General features: G+C 40.5%; 1 protein-coding gene across 1 annotated transcript; it reads right to left on the minus strand.

Annotated features, from left to right (window-relative positions):
• Nucleotides 1-9,489: 9,489 nt before the first annotated feature.
• Nucleotides 9,490-12,035, minus strand: LOC100651782 (dynein light chain Tctex-type protein 2B-like). Its single transcript, XM_003402604.3, has 4 exons — nt 11,928-12,035; nt 11,764-11,856; nt 11,455-11,651; nt 9,490-10,927 (listed from the first exon to the last, which is right to left on the minus strand). Exons 1-4 carry the CDS (start codon nt 12,033-12,035, stop codon nt 10,762-10,764), a joined length of 564 nt encoding a protein of 187 aa, XP_003402652.1. The 3' UTR covers nt 9,490-10,761.
• Nucleotides 12,036-13,193: the final 1,158 nt, after the last annotated feature.

Consider the following 13,193-nt stretch of genomic DNA (forward strand, 5'->3'; position numbering starts at 1 on the left):
GACGCAATTTCGCGAATGTGTTTGCATACTCAGAACTGTTAAGATCGAAAGAAGCAATTGGTAGAATGAAAGTTGATGAGAAATTAGAGGAAGAGGCTGGCGGTATCATTTTCCGCACACTTCGTTGAAACGCGTTAGGAAATTGCAATCGTTTCTCTACACTCTGGGCGAAAAAATCAGAACGATCGTTAAAGAGTTAACGTCCTTCCAAATAATCTCGATTCTGCCAACATTCGACATAAGTCGAGCTCAAGTAGTAACGTAATCAATATCCGTGTAATCGGTTGCCAGGTATCGTTACTAGTGGCCTCGGGCTACGTTCGATAAAACCGTAGAACAACCAACTGATGACTTTTATGCTTTCTCATCTGTTTAATATAAAATATCGAGGATTCGATTAATTGCGGGTCGTCCAAGTCGACGAAGAACGCTTGTGGAAAATCGATAATTCTGTAATCGGGACGCGACGAAAAATGACGAGGAGCTCGTTCTCGATGATTTTCGGAACGTGCGAATATTTTCGCAAAATCATTGGCTGCGTGAATCGATGCGACGATTAGCTTTCGTTTGTTACGAGTCCGATCAATTAACGACTATTATCGAAGAACGAATTAAAATTAAAGATATAGCAGAATATTTGATAAAACAAGATAAATCATTATCAAACGATCTCGTAGAATTTAAAAATGTGTAAAACGAGAGACTCACCAGTTCCTATCTATTACTCGTGCTACGGCTGAAAAAGTAAAAAATATGTAGACACTTGCTTGTTTCTGGCAGAGAGTAATTTAGTTAAAAAATTACAAATGAGAAGATCCATCGCGATTTTATCCTTTATTAAAGCTGCCCTGGAATATCACGACGCGATAAAATCTAGTTTTTAAAGTTAATATGCAACAAGAAATTAGCATATGTCAATTTTAATTTAAAAAGTTCGCTATTAGCAGCTGGTTCGGTTGTCAAGCTTCAGATAAGATAGAGAAGATTTTTCCAAATTGATAAAGAAAAATAAAACCGACCATCACGGCTTATCTTAATGGTAATATTTAAAACCAGTTAATACTTGCACGAATAATATATTTAACGTTAACATATCATTGACAAGGTTTCAAGTAAGCAGATGGTTGTCGATTCCAAAAAAAGATAGTAAAGATTGCTTTCCATCGTTACTTTGCGAGAACTTTAATCGAGAGAAATCTTAACTCGTACGGCAAAATACATCGTTTCTTATGACGGATAAACTTCTTTCCCGCATCGAAATTTTAGACATTTCGGTACAAAATTTATACTACGTATAAACTCTCTGCTAAGAAGTTGCTCGTTCGTATTATACCTCGGCATAATGTACAAGCTTTGCGTATAATATCTTTTTTGCTACGTAGTTGTCTGCAAGCTGTATCCGGCAGCCAAGTATCTGGCAAATTATCCGCCTAATATTCTTCTACGCGATTATACGATCCTCCCTTGCTTTCCCTCGTTTCTCAACACTTCCCTTCCTGCCTGATACCATTCCCATTTCCTCGCCAACTTATGACTCCAACGTCACGCGAAACTTTTGCCATCAGAAAACCTGTTTTTCTATTTTCTCCTTATATACGTTACCATGTCTATCGAATGTAACTTCTTTCCGACGTTTTCTCCATTCCTTCCTTCCTTCCTCGCTGTTCTCCGCTCTCATCCTTAATTTTATTTCTGCCATTCTTTCCGCACTTATCGTCCAAGTCGACGGTACGGTATCGCGTGTAACGTCTGTGTTTCGCGCGAGACGCGTGCAACCAAACGAAAGAAACAAGGTTTTGAGAGGCTTCAACGAATATCGCGGATACGATACACCGACGTGACGTTCCTGTACGCGGAAGACAATTGGCTTGAAAGCAACAAGCGAACAGGTATAAATTACTCAAAGGATGTACCTTTTTTTTCACTTTTTATTTATTCGAACCATCTCTCTCTCTCTCTCCCTCTCTCTCTCTCTCTCTCTCTCTCCCTCTGTATCTATCTATCTATCTATCTATCTATCTATCTATTTATCTATCTATCTATCTATAATATCTATCTATCTATCTATCTTTCTCTCTAGGAACAGGAGCGCCGGAAGAAATTATTATTCGAACCGTATTTCTCTCCTCTCTCTCTCTCTCTCTTTCTGTAAGAACAGGAGCGCTGGAAGAAATTATAACACCGAACGATCCTACAAAGGCAAAAGCGTTCGCGTGACCCTACCTTGGTCGCAATAAAGAGTACCTACCTAAAGAGTGGCGGCACAAGTAAAGTACAGACGGTTTTCAAATTATTAGAAATTCTCACGGAAGAATTCACGATAACGAGAAACGAATCTAATTACATACATTGTTTATTCCGTCTCGTCGGGTTTCCCGGCTCCAGCCAAGATATTTCATTTCACAGGATACGTTTTACAGATATGTTTTAATTAAATGGACGTCCGCAGTGGCTATCGCGTAATTAGCGTTGTTTCAGTGATATCGATGCCTGTTTCAGATCGAAATCCGGTGACCCGCGCAATCAACGTCGGAGAAATCGAACCTTTCACCGCAGTCGTCGCGCCATGAACCGCGATTGCTCGTATGCAACGAGCGAAATTAGGCAGAAGGCCGTTCACCAAAGATCAACGAGGCGCCATTTCACGTTGAAATCATTAATTTACCATAGCTGCAGCAAGAGCAAGCGATTCGCAAGGAACGGAAAAACGCGGTGAACGATGTTCGTTCCTTGGCGAATAACTTCCGCGTCAGTTTTACGTACAGGAGGCCCGAAACTTTCGGTTTTCGCTGGAAAGGGATGGAGGAGCATGGAGACAGGGCGACAAACAACCAGCCAAGGAATCTAATTTTACGGTGTGCCGGCTTCGATTTCCGCACGATCCGATGATTTCACCTAATAAACCTCGTGTTCGTTCACCGCGTTTAACGAAACCGGAGGCAGGCTGTTGAGGGATGAAACGCGATCGTTGACAGGCTCGATCCGCTGACAAACAATTACCACGATATCGGCCGCAAAATTCGTATTACAAGCTGCAAACTAGTTCTGACTGGCAAATAGGTAACGACGTTTGCCGAAACTGCTGTTTAATATAAACGTTAACAACGTACGTGTTTAATATTTCGCGATGCAAGCCACAAAATCGAAGTAACCGCGGTGCATGTAGAATTTCGATTAATTCACCGTAATGTTCAGTCGAGCACGACCGCCAAATACATAGATCGTCAGGCATTTCGCCTGGTCATTAACGCGTACCGAACCGAGAGGAAATCGAAGCAGAAATTGACGGTGAAAAAGTTATGTCGAAAAAGTTACGTGGAAATTAAATAAAAAAAAAATTACAAAAGAAAAAAAGAAAATTTCATCGGTAAAGCACTCGGACGAAAAAAGTTTAAAGGTAAAAAAGGAACGCGAATCGATTGTGCAGGTATGTTCTATTTAAACATTAGAATCTCCTGAGCGATTGCCACTTGAAAGACGATCGCTTTGATTGAACGCGCTGAGATCTCGAGCAACGAAATTAATTATTTCGAGCAATTAAATTATTATTCATTATCTCGGTTGCCGCAGCCTCGACTTCTTTTTAGATACCAATTTCGGCTGGTATTGCCGAGACGGCGTCTCATAGAAGCTCTAAACCGTGCTTTAGCCGCGAAAATAGCTCGAAAGGAAAAAATAGGGGAAACCAGTTTTAAGGGAGACGTTGCATTCGCTGAATCGAGCCTCGGCTCGACTTTAAACGGCCGCTCATAATTCTCGATGAATCCGAAAGCAACTGTCAATACGCGAAATTAAACGGTCAATAAACCTTGGCGAACGGTAGCCAGAGCTTTTTGCACGATCTATAAAACACGTAAAATAACCGCGAATAATGCTGCAATTCGACCCTTTTACGTCGTCGCCATGGAGCGGTATATCCGTTTCACAGAAGCGGGATAATAAAGCGATTGCGGAAAGGTACCCCTAAAATCCTTTTAATTGGTCGTTACCATGAGAGGATATAACGGAACCGTAGCTTTTTCACGAAAAGAAAAGAGAGCAAGAAATCATTACCGATGACATGCGGCGAACAGATTCAGCGGAAAAATGTAAAATTTACTCGGTTAACTCTTCCTCGATGTAAAGAAATTCGAGCGAGTTTCGGATAAATTTAGGCTGGAAGCCTGAAAAAACGCTCGAGGAGAAATAAATTTGAAAATTTCTACAGTATCTACGAACTTGACTAATTCTTGACTAAACAGGTTCAGACTTTATTCTCTTTTAAACGAGGCTCTGAAAGAAAAAGATTTATTCGACGTTTTCAACTTACCTCCGCATGTAGAACAACTCTCTGTCGCCCATCTATTCCTGTCTAGTCGGAAATTAGTCAAATTGGTATTACGTATAGTTGACAAATTTTCAAACTCTAGTTTCTCGAAAATGAAACCGTCAACGCGATTTAGTTATTCTTGATTTTCGTCGTATTTTCAGCCATCGGATCTGCCTGGCTACGTACGTACCACAGTGCATAAACTGTCTTGTCCAGGTGTAAGAAATAATATTAAAATATCAAACAAGTACACATATCAGAGACAAAAAGATTTGCGTAATTGAAAGGAATTAATATTTACTGCTTGCAAGATTAATTAAAATATCAGTATTTATTTCTTATAAAAACTCGAAGGTTCATACTGTTCGTATCTGTGCGATAAATGCAAGAGATCTTAGCGATAAAGATGTAGTCATTTTCTCAGTAGTTCATTACGAATTCTTCGTTATTTTATTATACTGTGAGAAGGTTGAAGCGTGTCAAGGCGAAAGTCATAGAGATACCAAACGATAAAGAAAAGAAAGGAATAAAAGAAGCGCGGAGATAGAGGAGATTTAAAGCGCCATAACTCAATGGGATCGGCGCTATATTAATCTTCGGGATTTTCATTAACTCTGTAGAATATGTTCTTTTTTAATCTGCGCGTGATACGGCAGCGACGGATCGTTGAAACTGAATCCGCGCGTTGCAAGCGTGGCTTGCTGAGGAAACTGTGCTTGCGTGCCGTGGCCGATAACGCTAAGTTGGAGGCTTAGCTAAAAGGAAATAAAGATAAATGACGGCATTTCGTGCAGGACAAATTGAAAGTGGAAGGGTGCCATCATATATCAGTATTTGTTCTGGTCTCTCGCGCATCGCCAATAACCCGCGACATCTCGAGAATCTATATTTTCGCAATTAAGAGCGACAGCTACGACGACAGCTGCCACTCTCGGCCACTCGAATTCCATTAAAACAATCTTTCACAGTCGATTTCGTCTGTATGTCTCGTTTCTTCTTTAACCCCGTTGCATTCTTCCGGTCATTTTCGAGCCAACTGCACTTTTTTCAATGTTAAAAGATATCTCAGAATATGATGAAGATGAATATGAGAGAACTTTCACGAATACGCACGATTTTTCATTTCAATTTTATGTTAAATCAGTCGAGGATCGAAAATTTCACGGCAGCGAGGTCGGAAAATATAGTTTAAGGAGGAACGCAAGAGGAGATTTACCTCTTCGAGATTATCACGGGCGAAAGTTGGCCGCAGCTCACCTCTTCGAAATTAAAAAATTAATAAAGTCGAACAAGTGGAATTTTGTTTCTCTACAATGGACGAAGAATAGGAAAATTGCTTGCAGTAGTTAGAAACAATAATATCCCGATGGTATTATTACAGCACGATAATGTTCAAACAAAATTCGAACGAGATGAAATTTCGTCCGTGATAGCCCCCAAGGATTAAGACCGTGATAAATCTCTCTCGTATTCATCCCTGTAACTTCGTTGAGAGTTTAAATTTTGATAAACTATTGCGTACGCGAATCTTGAAAAAATTAAAAATTCGATCGTTTTAGACATCAGGATGGTGTACCCTTTAATCCGCAATTTTCATCTCCATTTAGTAACGAGGATGTTAGAGGGAAGAAAATATGACGTCCAACATTATTCAACACGGTTTACAATAGGAAACCTTGGTCCGTTTCAATATTGACTGTATACTTATGAATATATGAAACTGCTTTCTATTCGTAAAGGGATAGAACACAGACAATGCAAGATAGGGAAACGCTTCTTGTGAAAATATTTGATTTTATGTCAGATCTCATCGCTAGCTTGGAAGGTTGCGTCGAAACAGAAATCATTGCAACAAGCCTGAAATTTTGGAAGCCCGTTTATACGAAAATAGCGTGGATCCATGCTGAACCAGGACGGCGAAATAAAAACCGGTCAACGTAGTTTCCAATCTGACAAAGACAAATAGCGTTTGCCGAGCACGGAATCGAAGCGACGCGACCAACTATTCGCGTGATAATAACGAGCGATCGTCCAGAAACGCATCTTATTTGTCAGAAACCGAATCCATTGCCAGTCTCGTTTCCTTGTAGATATTCTGCCTGATAGTTCCCATTTACACCGACGAAAACTATTCGTCTTCGAGCGGCTTTCCTGTTCCGGCTGCTCCATAGAAGACGTAAGTTCGTTGTGCTTACGCATATTGCGGTCTTTGAAAGATTGATATTATCGTTAAAAATTTGAAAGTAATTTAGAGTCGAAATAGTAAATGACGTAAGCGATGATAAAATAAAGAAGCGATATTTTTTAAAGGGAAGGTACATGGGTGCACGGTCTGTCTGAAAAATATACCACTTTTTACCGCAGTTTCAAAGTTATGTTTAAATACAAATAGAGCATCAAATACGTATGCAACCAAATATTAAGACATCTGTAGAAACTGTGTTAAATCGCAGACATTATACAAATATTATTCAAACGTTGAAAGAAGCGTTTCCACTTTTGCCACTTGTACGCATTCCTCGCTGTTTCAACAGCTCCATAAAAAAGATAAAAGAGAGGAGTTAATCGATGATTCGTATTTGAAATTTCTGTCGATGGTTATTCAACGAATGATCGTAAGAATTAGAACAGCAATTTGAGTTTCATGGAAAATAACTACACTTGTATCCGCTCTCGATACTCGGTCTGTTAGCATTCTGCTTCTGTTTCGTTATTCCCTTCTTTTAATTCAACTTGGTTTACATTATCGTACGTTTGTCGCAATAACGATGTTGCTTAGAACGAACTTTACAAATTCAAATATAATTTAAGCCCAATCGCGAGCGACCGTTTTTATCAGAAAGTAATTCAGTCGCTGAGCTTCGATCAAATTGTCACTTCCTTGCTATCGACTGCTGTCAGTCTCCTATAAAATTGGATTAGAACACGTAACAGAATTTTGAATCGATGGTAACTATATTGGAAAGTTGTAGCCGAACGCAACGGTGATTCGCTTGCGATTCAATTCTGAATTCTGATCTCCGAATTCTTCGCTGGCCCCGTGTACTCGATAACCAAAATCGAGTTTTCAAATGTTTCATTTGTCGGAACACGCAGCCTCTGTAACCATAGCCTAATGTTAGGTCCCCGCTGACCTGGACTATACGCAAATTGTTCATGCGCGGAGCCGCAAATACTCGCGGGCAAAATACACATACACTCGTTGTGAGTAGAGCCTTTCATGTATCGTTTCCCTAGCGAATAGTGTTCTCTGTTCACTGACAAATTTGCCGCGCGCTACTTGCTATTTGCAAAAGTGTCGACACTATCGGCAAACAGCAGCGTAGATTCAGCATTACGTATCGATATTGATTGGGCATCGATGAATTGGAAGAAAAGAAGCGAGACGAATAAAGGCAAGAGGATAAAGAAGAAAAAGATGGAGGAGAAGAGAAGGAAAGGAGAGAAAGAGGGAATGAAGAAACATAAGCGAAAGAAAGAAGAAGTAAGAGAAAGGAAAGGAAAGGGAAGTAGAACTGAAAGCACGGCAAAACGAAGAGATTGAAGGGAAGAAAAAAGGAGCATTAAGAATAGTATTTACTTTTTTCCTGCTTACCTATCAGAGTTACAGCAGCGATTAAATAATGCTTGTTTAACCTGAGATTCTTATACTCTTCTATCTTTTTCTCAATAATTTAATCAACTTCGATCTTCGCCTTTAACACCGTGTCTTAAAACACTTCAATTTCTAATTGTAACACTGATTAATTTATCTGATTAATCGTTATTCGTTTAATTCCTAACTTTTTATTTTTGTGTTCACGTTGTAAGAGCACATGTATCACAAGAAAATAAAAGGCACCAAGATAATGCACATAATTAAATTTCCGGAAAAATGATCTTGGGATAATCTGATGCTTAAACGTAGAACGTAAATACTTCCACGTTGGTCGACAACCGTTTACTACCAATTCAGCTCCGTTAGCGAGTGACAATTTTTTTATGTTGCATCTTGTCCCGATGACGTGACAATTAAAAGATTCGCGTGGTTAAAGCAGAAGGTCGGCCAGGAAAGGTAAACAGAGAGACCCGGCCCGAGCAACTTTTTTTTATCCGGGAAAGTTTAATTACGTTTTCGTTAAGCTTTGACATGGCCGATCTGATTACACGGAACAAAAGTTTTCCGCGCCGCGGAAAAATACATGCGAGAGCCGAGCGCACGCAGCGGCTGTCGGTTTTGCCGCTTTCGACTAGCTAGCGACCTATGTCGGAGATAATTTACATGGAAATGAGAATCGGCATTGATTTTACGTCGAAGCCAGTAACAGAACTAGCCGGGTGATAGATTGTCCCGCTGCCTGACGTCGATCAAGTTTTCTTGTCGAAAAGCCAGAGTGGAATTCCCCCTTGCTTCGACACCGGCGCGAGCGTTCGCCTCCTTTTCGATCGAATTCACGCTTTCTCGCTTCCTCGACGAATGTAAATTCCTGTCCAACCAGTGATCCTCTACGTGTCGATACACGCGCCTCGCTCAGCAGCCTGGTTTTACATTTTTTATTGCGGTTACACTCGCGACTTTGTCGCAACGCGTCTAGCGAGTAGTACAGCCTCGAGTTTTCGCTGGCGGAACGAAATAGACGCCAAGTTCGACGTAAATGAAACGAAATGTGCCGCGAATAAATCGTTTTCTTTTCCATCTGGAAATAACTTCGAAAGCAGAAGTAATTTAAATCTATCTAGATGCAACCGTAGAAGTCGTAGCTGCGACGAAAGAACAACGCGTCGAGCAAAACGATTCGACAAATTATAGCGATCATCGTAAGTTCTACATTTTTTTTTTTTTCTTTGTAAAACTATCGTATTCACTGGGAAAGAAAAAAAATAGCATGAAAGCAGTTAATTTTTACGTAAGTACGGAACCAGCAAAACAGAATATTTCTTTTTTATACAAAAATTAAGCTCGGGATGCAACGAAATTAAATTTTGAATGGAAATTAATATCGCGCAGGTACCCGCACCAATTTTCAACGAGTTTCGCGTAATTTAGGTATACTTTTAATGAAATTTCGTATCTCGTATCCACAGAATTAGAAATTTTAAGATGGTGATTCGCCTAATTAACAATGAAAATCGAAGAAATACGTGCAATTTAAAATAACAAAGGATCGTTCATCAGGTTGCTAACATTTCCTTCGATTTTCCATAGTTTTCGCACCGCGACAAGCACGCGTCGTGTCAGGGAACACGATGGTGAAATTGCACCATTAATTTAACAAGCGACGCGCCACACATTCGCCCGTAATTTCCAACGGGGTCATTAAGGTGGCGCTTATATTTCTTGTAACCATATTATCGAAAAATCTACGGGCTCGGAAATTGCCGGCATAGGTAAGACTATATAGATGCACGATCGCTTTTAACGACCTGCAACGAAACTCTGTGAATACATTCGGATCATCGCGTTTCCTCGTCCATTGCGGTACGAAAGAGACCACCATTCGACTCAAACATCACGAAACCTTGACACGGAAAATATTACTTGGATGTTTCGTTCACACGATGGATCCTTAGGCTGAGGCAAACGCATTCAAACGTATTTTCCCTAATTTTAATCGACTCTAAAAATTGCTCGACTATTAATTATCGCTTCCAGGTAAACGAATATTCGTGCAACGATTGGCTTCCGGTACGAAACTGAACGCAAATCCACGTTACGAATTTTCAAGGAGGAAGTGGTTCAACCAAATTCGTCATTTCTTGTTTCCTTGTAGAACATCGAACGAACTGGGATCGGTTGGCCGCAATGTTCCAATAAGTCCGTGAATATCTATAAAAATGTCGGGCATGTTTCCGAAACTTTAAATCGCTGGCTATTATTCCGACGGAGAGTAGACGAGCCGGCCGAAAGTTCTTCGATAAATCACCTTGAAAAAGCGAACAGGGTCGGTGGAAGGGCAGGGAGGAGGAAGGGGCGGAGTTGCGAAACTAATAAATATTAATACTGTATGGTTACTTCATAATCGATCGAAACCTTTTTGCAACCATCCTTTACGAACAATTTAACCCAACCCTTGCCGGTTTACGGAGGGTCAGGTTAACTCTCTGTATTCTCCGATCGGACACAGTTTTCGAAATTATTTCACGACATCCATTCTCGCCAATTGCTTTGCGATAATTTTTTATTTCACCAATAAAAAAAGGATTCATCCGGTCAGACGCGCGATCGCGAAAAATCCGATAAATTTAACAGTGCGCGCCCGCGCTGCGTGAATCCTCGTAAACGTCGCGATATACATCCCCGTTCATTATGCAACGATATTGCACCGATATCTAGCGAGCACGCGGGTTACAAAAAAAAAAAAAAAAAAAAAAAGGAAGCAGCGAGCATTAGTTTGGAATTGCAACGAATATCGGGAATATCGCGAGCGCGCGTCCGCGCGTAACAGAACGAGATTTAACCGGGACGATGAATTTCACTCGTAATACAGGCCGAACACGCAACACCATGCGTAAATGTGGTTGTTTTCGAAAACATAATAAGAGTAATTGTCTCGCTCCACGTCCCAGAGGCTCTGAAACGCCGTGTGTACGCTTTGATCGAGACGTTGGACTATAGTCACCTGCGTCACTAATTTATACCTTTTAACAAGAAGAATAAATGTTACGATACAAATAAATAATACAGAGGATAGATGATGATGCTTTCTAAAAGTTAGAACTTTGCGTTCTCATTAAAGATACGACTGTAGGATATACCAGGGTCGAAGATAACAAGAGGCGAAGTCAAGAAATGAAATATTTCGAAATACGATTGTAGTTTCACTAGGAGGTCAAAGCGTAAACAAACGATTACGATAGTATTTCCAATAATATCAGATAAACGTTTAAACTCCTGGTATGAAGATTCGTTTTCTAACTGTAACAACTTCTACAAAATCCAGTATGCTAAAGTGAGATCGTTACTTTCAACCCCGGGTTATTCTACTGTCTGTGCGGTTCTCGAGCGTCGAATCTCGAATTAAAAACAAGAGAAACGATTTTTAGCGACAGCAGCTGTTACGAAAGAATTTACGAGCGAACCTCGAGGTAAGCCCGTTTGAAATTTGTTGGCATCGCGAACGTTCCGCGTTTATTGCGAGCAACGTAAACGTGTCGAGCATTATTACCTATCGTAATCCTTTTTGCAGAGTGCGTTTTGCAAATCCGATCCAATCTCCAAGCACAATTTCGCCATGTGATTTGGATGATATGCCGTCACCGGCGATAATTTACTCTCCATCGTCTCCATCACCAGTTTATCGACCACTTCGACATCGAAAGGGTTAAATGAGCTGAGCCGATAAGTGTTTTGATACCTGGGAACCTGCATTGTTCGATCGATCGTATACCGCCAAATCGTGTTAATTAGACCGTGATCGTTCGTTTCTAAACCACTGCGTCTGTCCACACGTTTTCCATATATTACTTTTACGTACCTTCAATCGATCTCCGCGTTTAGGATAGAACACGCGACTTGTCGAATTCAGCAAAGCGGAGAACCTCATCGACAACCTCTTCTTGTCTTGCATCTGCATCGATATTTTTATACGATTTAGCATTAACCTACCGATTCTTAACATTAATCGACCTATTACTTTACCTCGTTGAACTGTACTTGTCTCAGTTTGTCGATTTTTGGTAGATTCGGATTTGAGGGCCGAAACCTCGACCCATGAACTTCGGCATTTTTGCTATGTTGCTGATTCATAATCCGAAAATATAATTAAAAAGGACGACGTTCGAAATTGGCCTGGACGCGGATCAAACAAAAGAACGTTCGCGGGAATGAAGTTGAATCTATATCGCGGTACAGGCTTACATCGAAGGAAACAAACGCGCAAATATTAGGGCGCGTTTAAAAAAAAGTTACCAGCGTTTCACGGGCTTTATTTCGATCAACGAATAGAATCCGGAAAATAAAAGATACAAATTTCGCAGGTAATAAATTAAAAGATGGGTCGTAATAATAAATATCGACGAAGTTCGTGGTTTTCAACGTTTCCGCGAACGAATTGATAGAAATTTGAAAACGTAACTAACGATACGAGATTTTAATTGAGTGCTGTTAGATGAAACACGAGTCTTTGTACAACTCTGGATGACATGACATCAATCGGTGCAGCTACTCGATGCTTTAATTTAGGGCCTCGCTATATCGCGGATATTCTGCCGCAAATACAATTTCCTATAGCTGGACTCGATACAAAGTCTAAATTCAATTTCCCACGACTCAGTGCAATTCACGTTTCAACGTAGCTCGATCTCGCTCGGTCGAGAGACTGAAACAATAAGATGAAGATACAGAGCGTTCGTATTGTAGCCAGGAGTCTCGCACAAAGCAAACAACGCACTGCGACTCTTAATTTATATCGAATATAAGAAGCTTAGTAAGGAAGAAAATCTTGAAAGAAAGTCTCGGGCAAATTCGCGTCTACTTATATTTTATTTCAATTTTCTTCGTCCTGTGCTCTTTAGAGGGGTATTATCGAGAAGACGAATCACAGTAGAAAGAGAAAATCGTATCTATCTCTTCTTCGTCCGTTCGATTCTCTTACCTGTTCGTGTAATATACGGGTGCATTATCACGACCGTTGCTCGCGATCTTAACCCCAGGAGTATCCAGTTTCTCTCAACTTCAGCCTGTCCGCTTATTGATGCTAGAACAATATCAACGTGTTCGGAAATTAACAACAACGAAAGCGTCGGAAAATCGGCTGGCGAGAAGCCTTCTGACGTAGCAAGAGTTACTATGACGTGTAACAAACGTAATTTTTTGATACAAAACGCACGAATCTCCGGACAAGAAAGCCGAAATTAAGCCAATTTGCGACGGGGCGTTGTAACTCGAAGAATCTTCTCAGTAGTA

The sequence above is a fragment of the Bombus terrestris genome, chromosome 2 (assembly GCF_910591885.1).
Source record: "Bombus terrestris chromosome 2, iyBomTerr1.2, whole genome shotgun sequence".
NCBI lineage: Eukaryota > Metazoa > Arthropoda > Insecta > Hymenoptera > Apidae > Bombus > Bombus terrestris.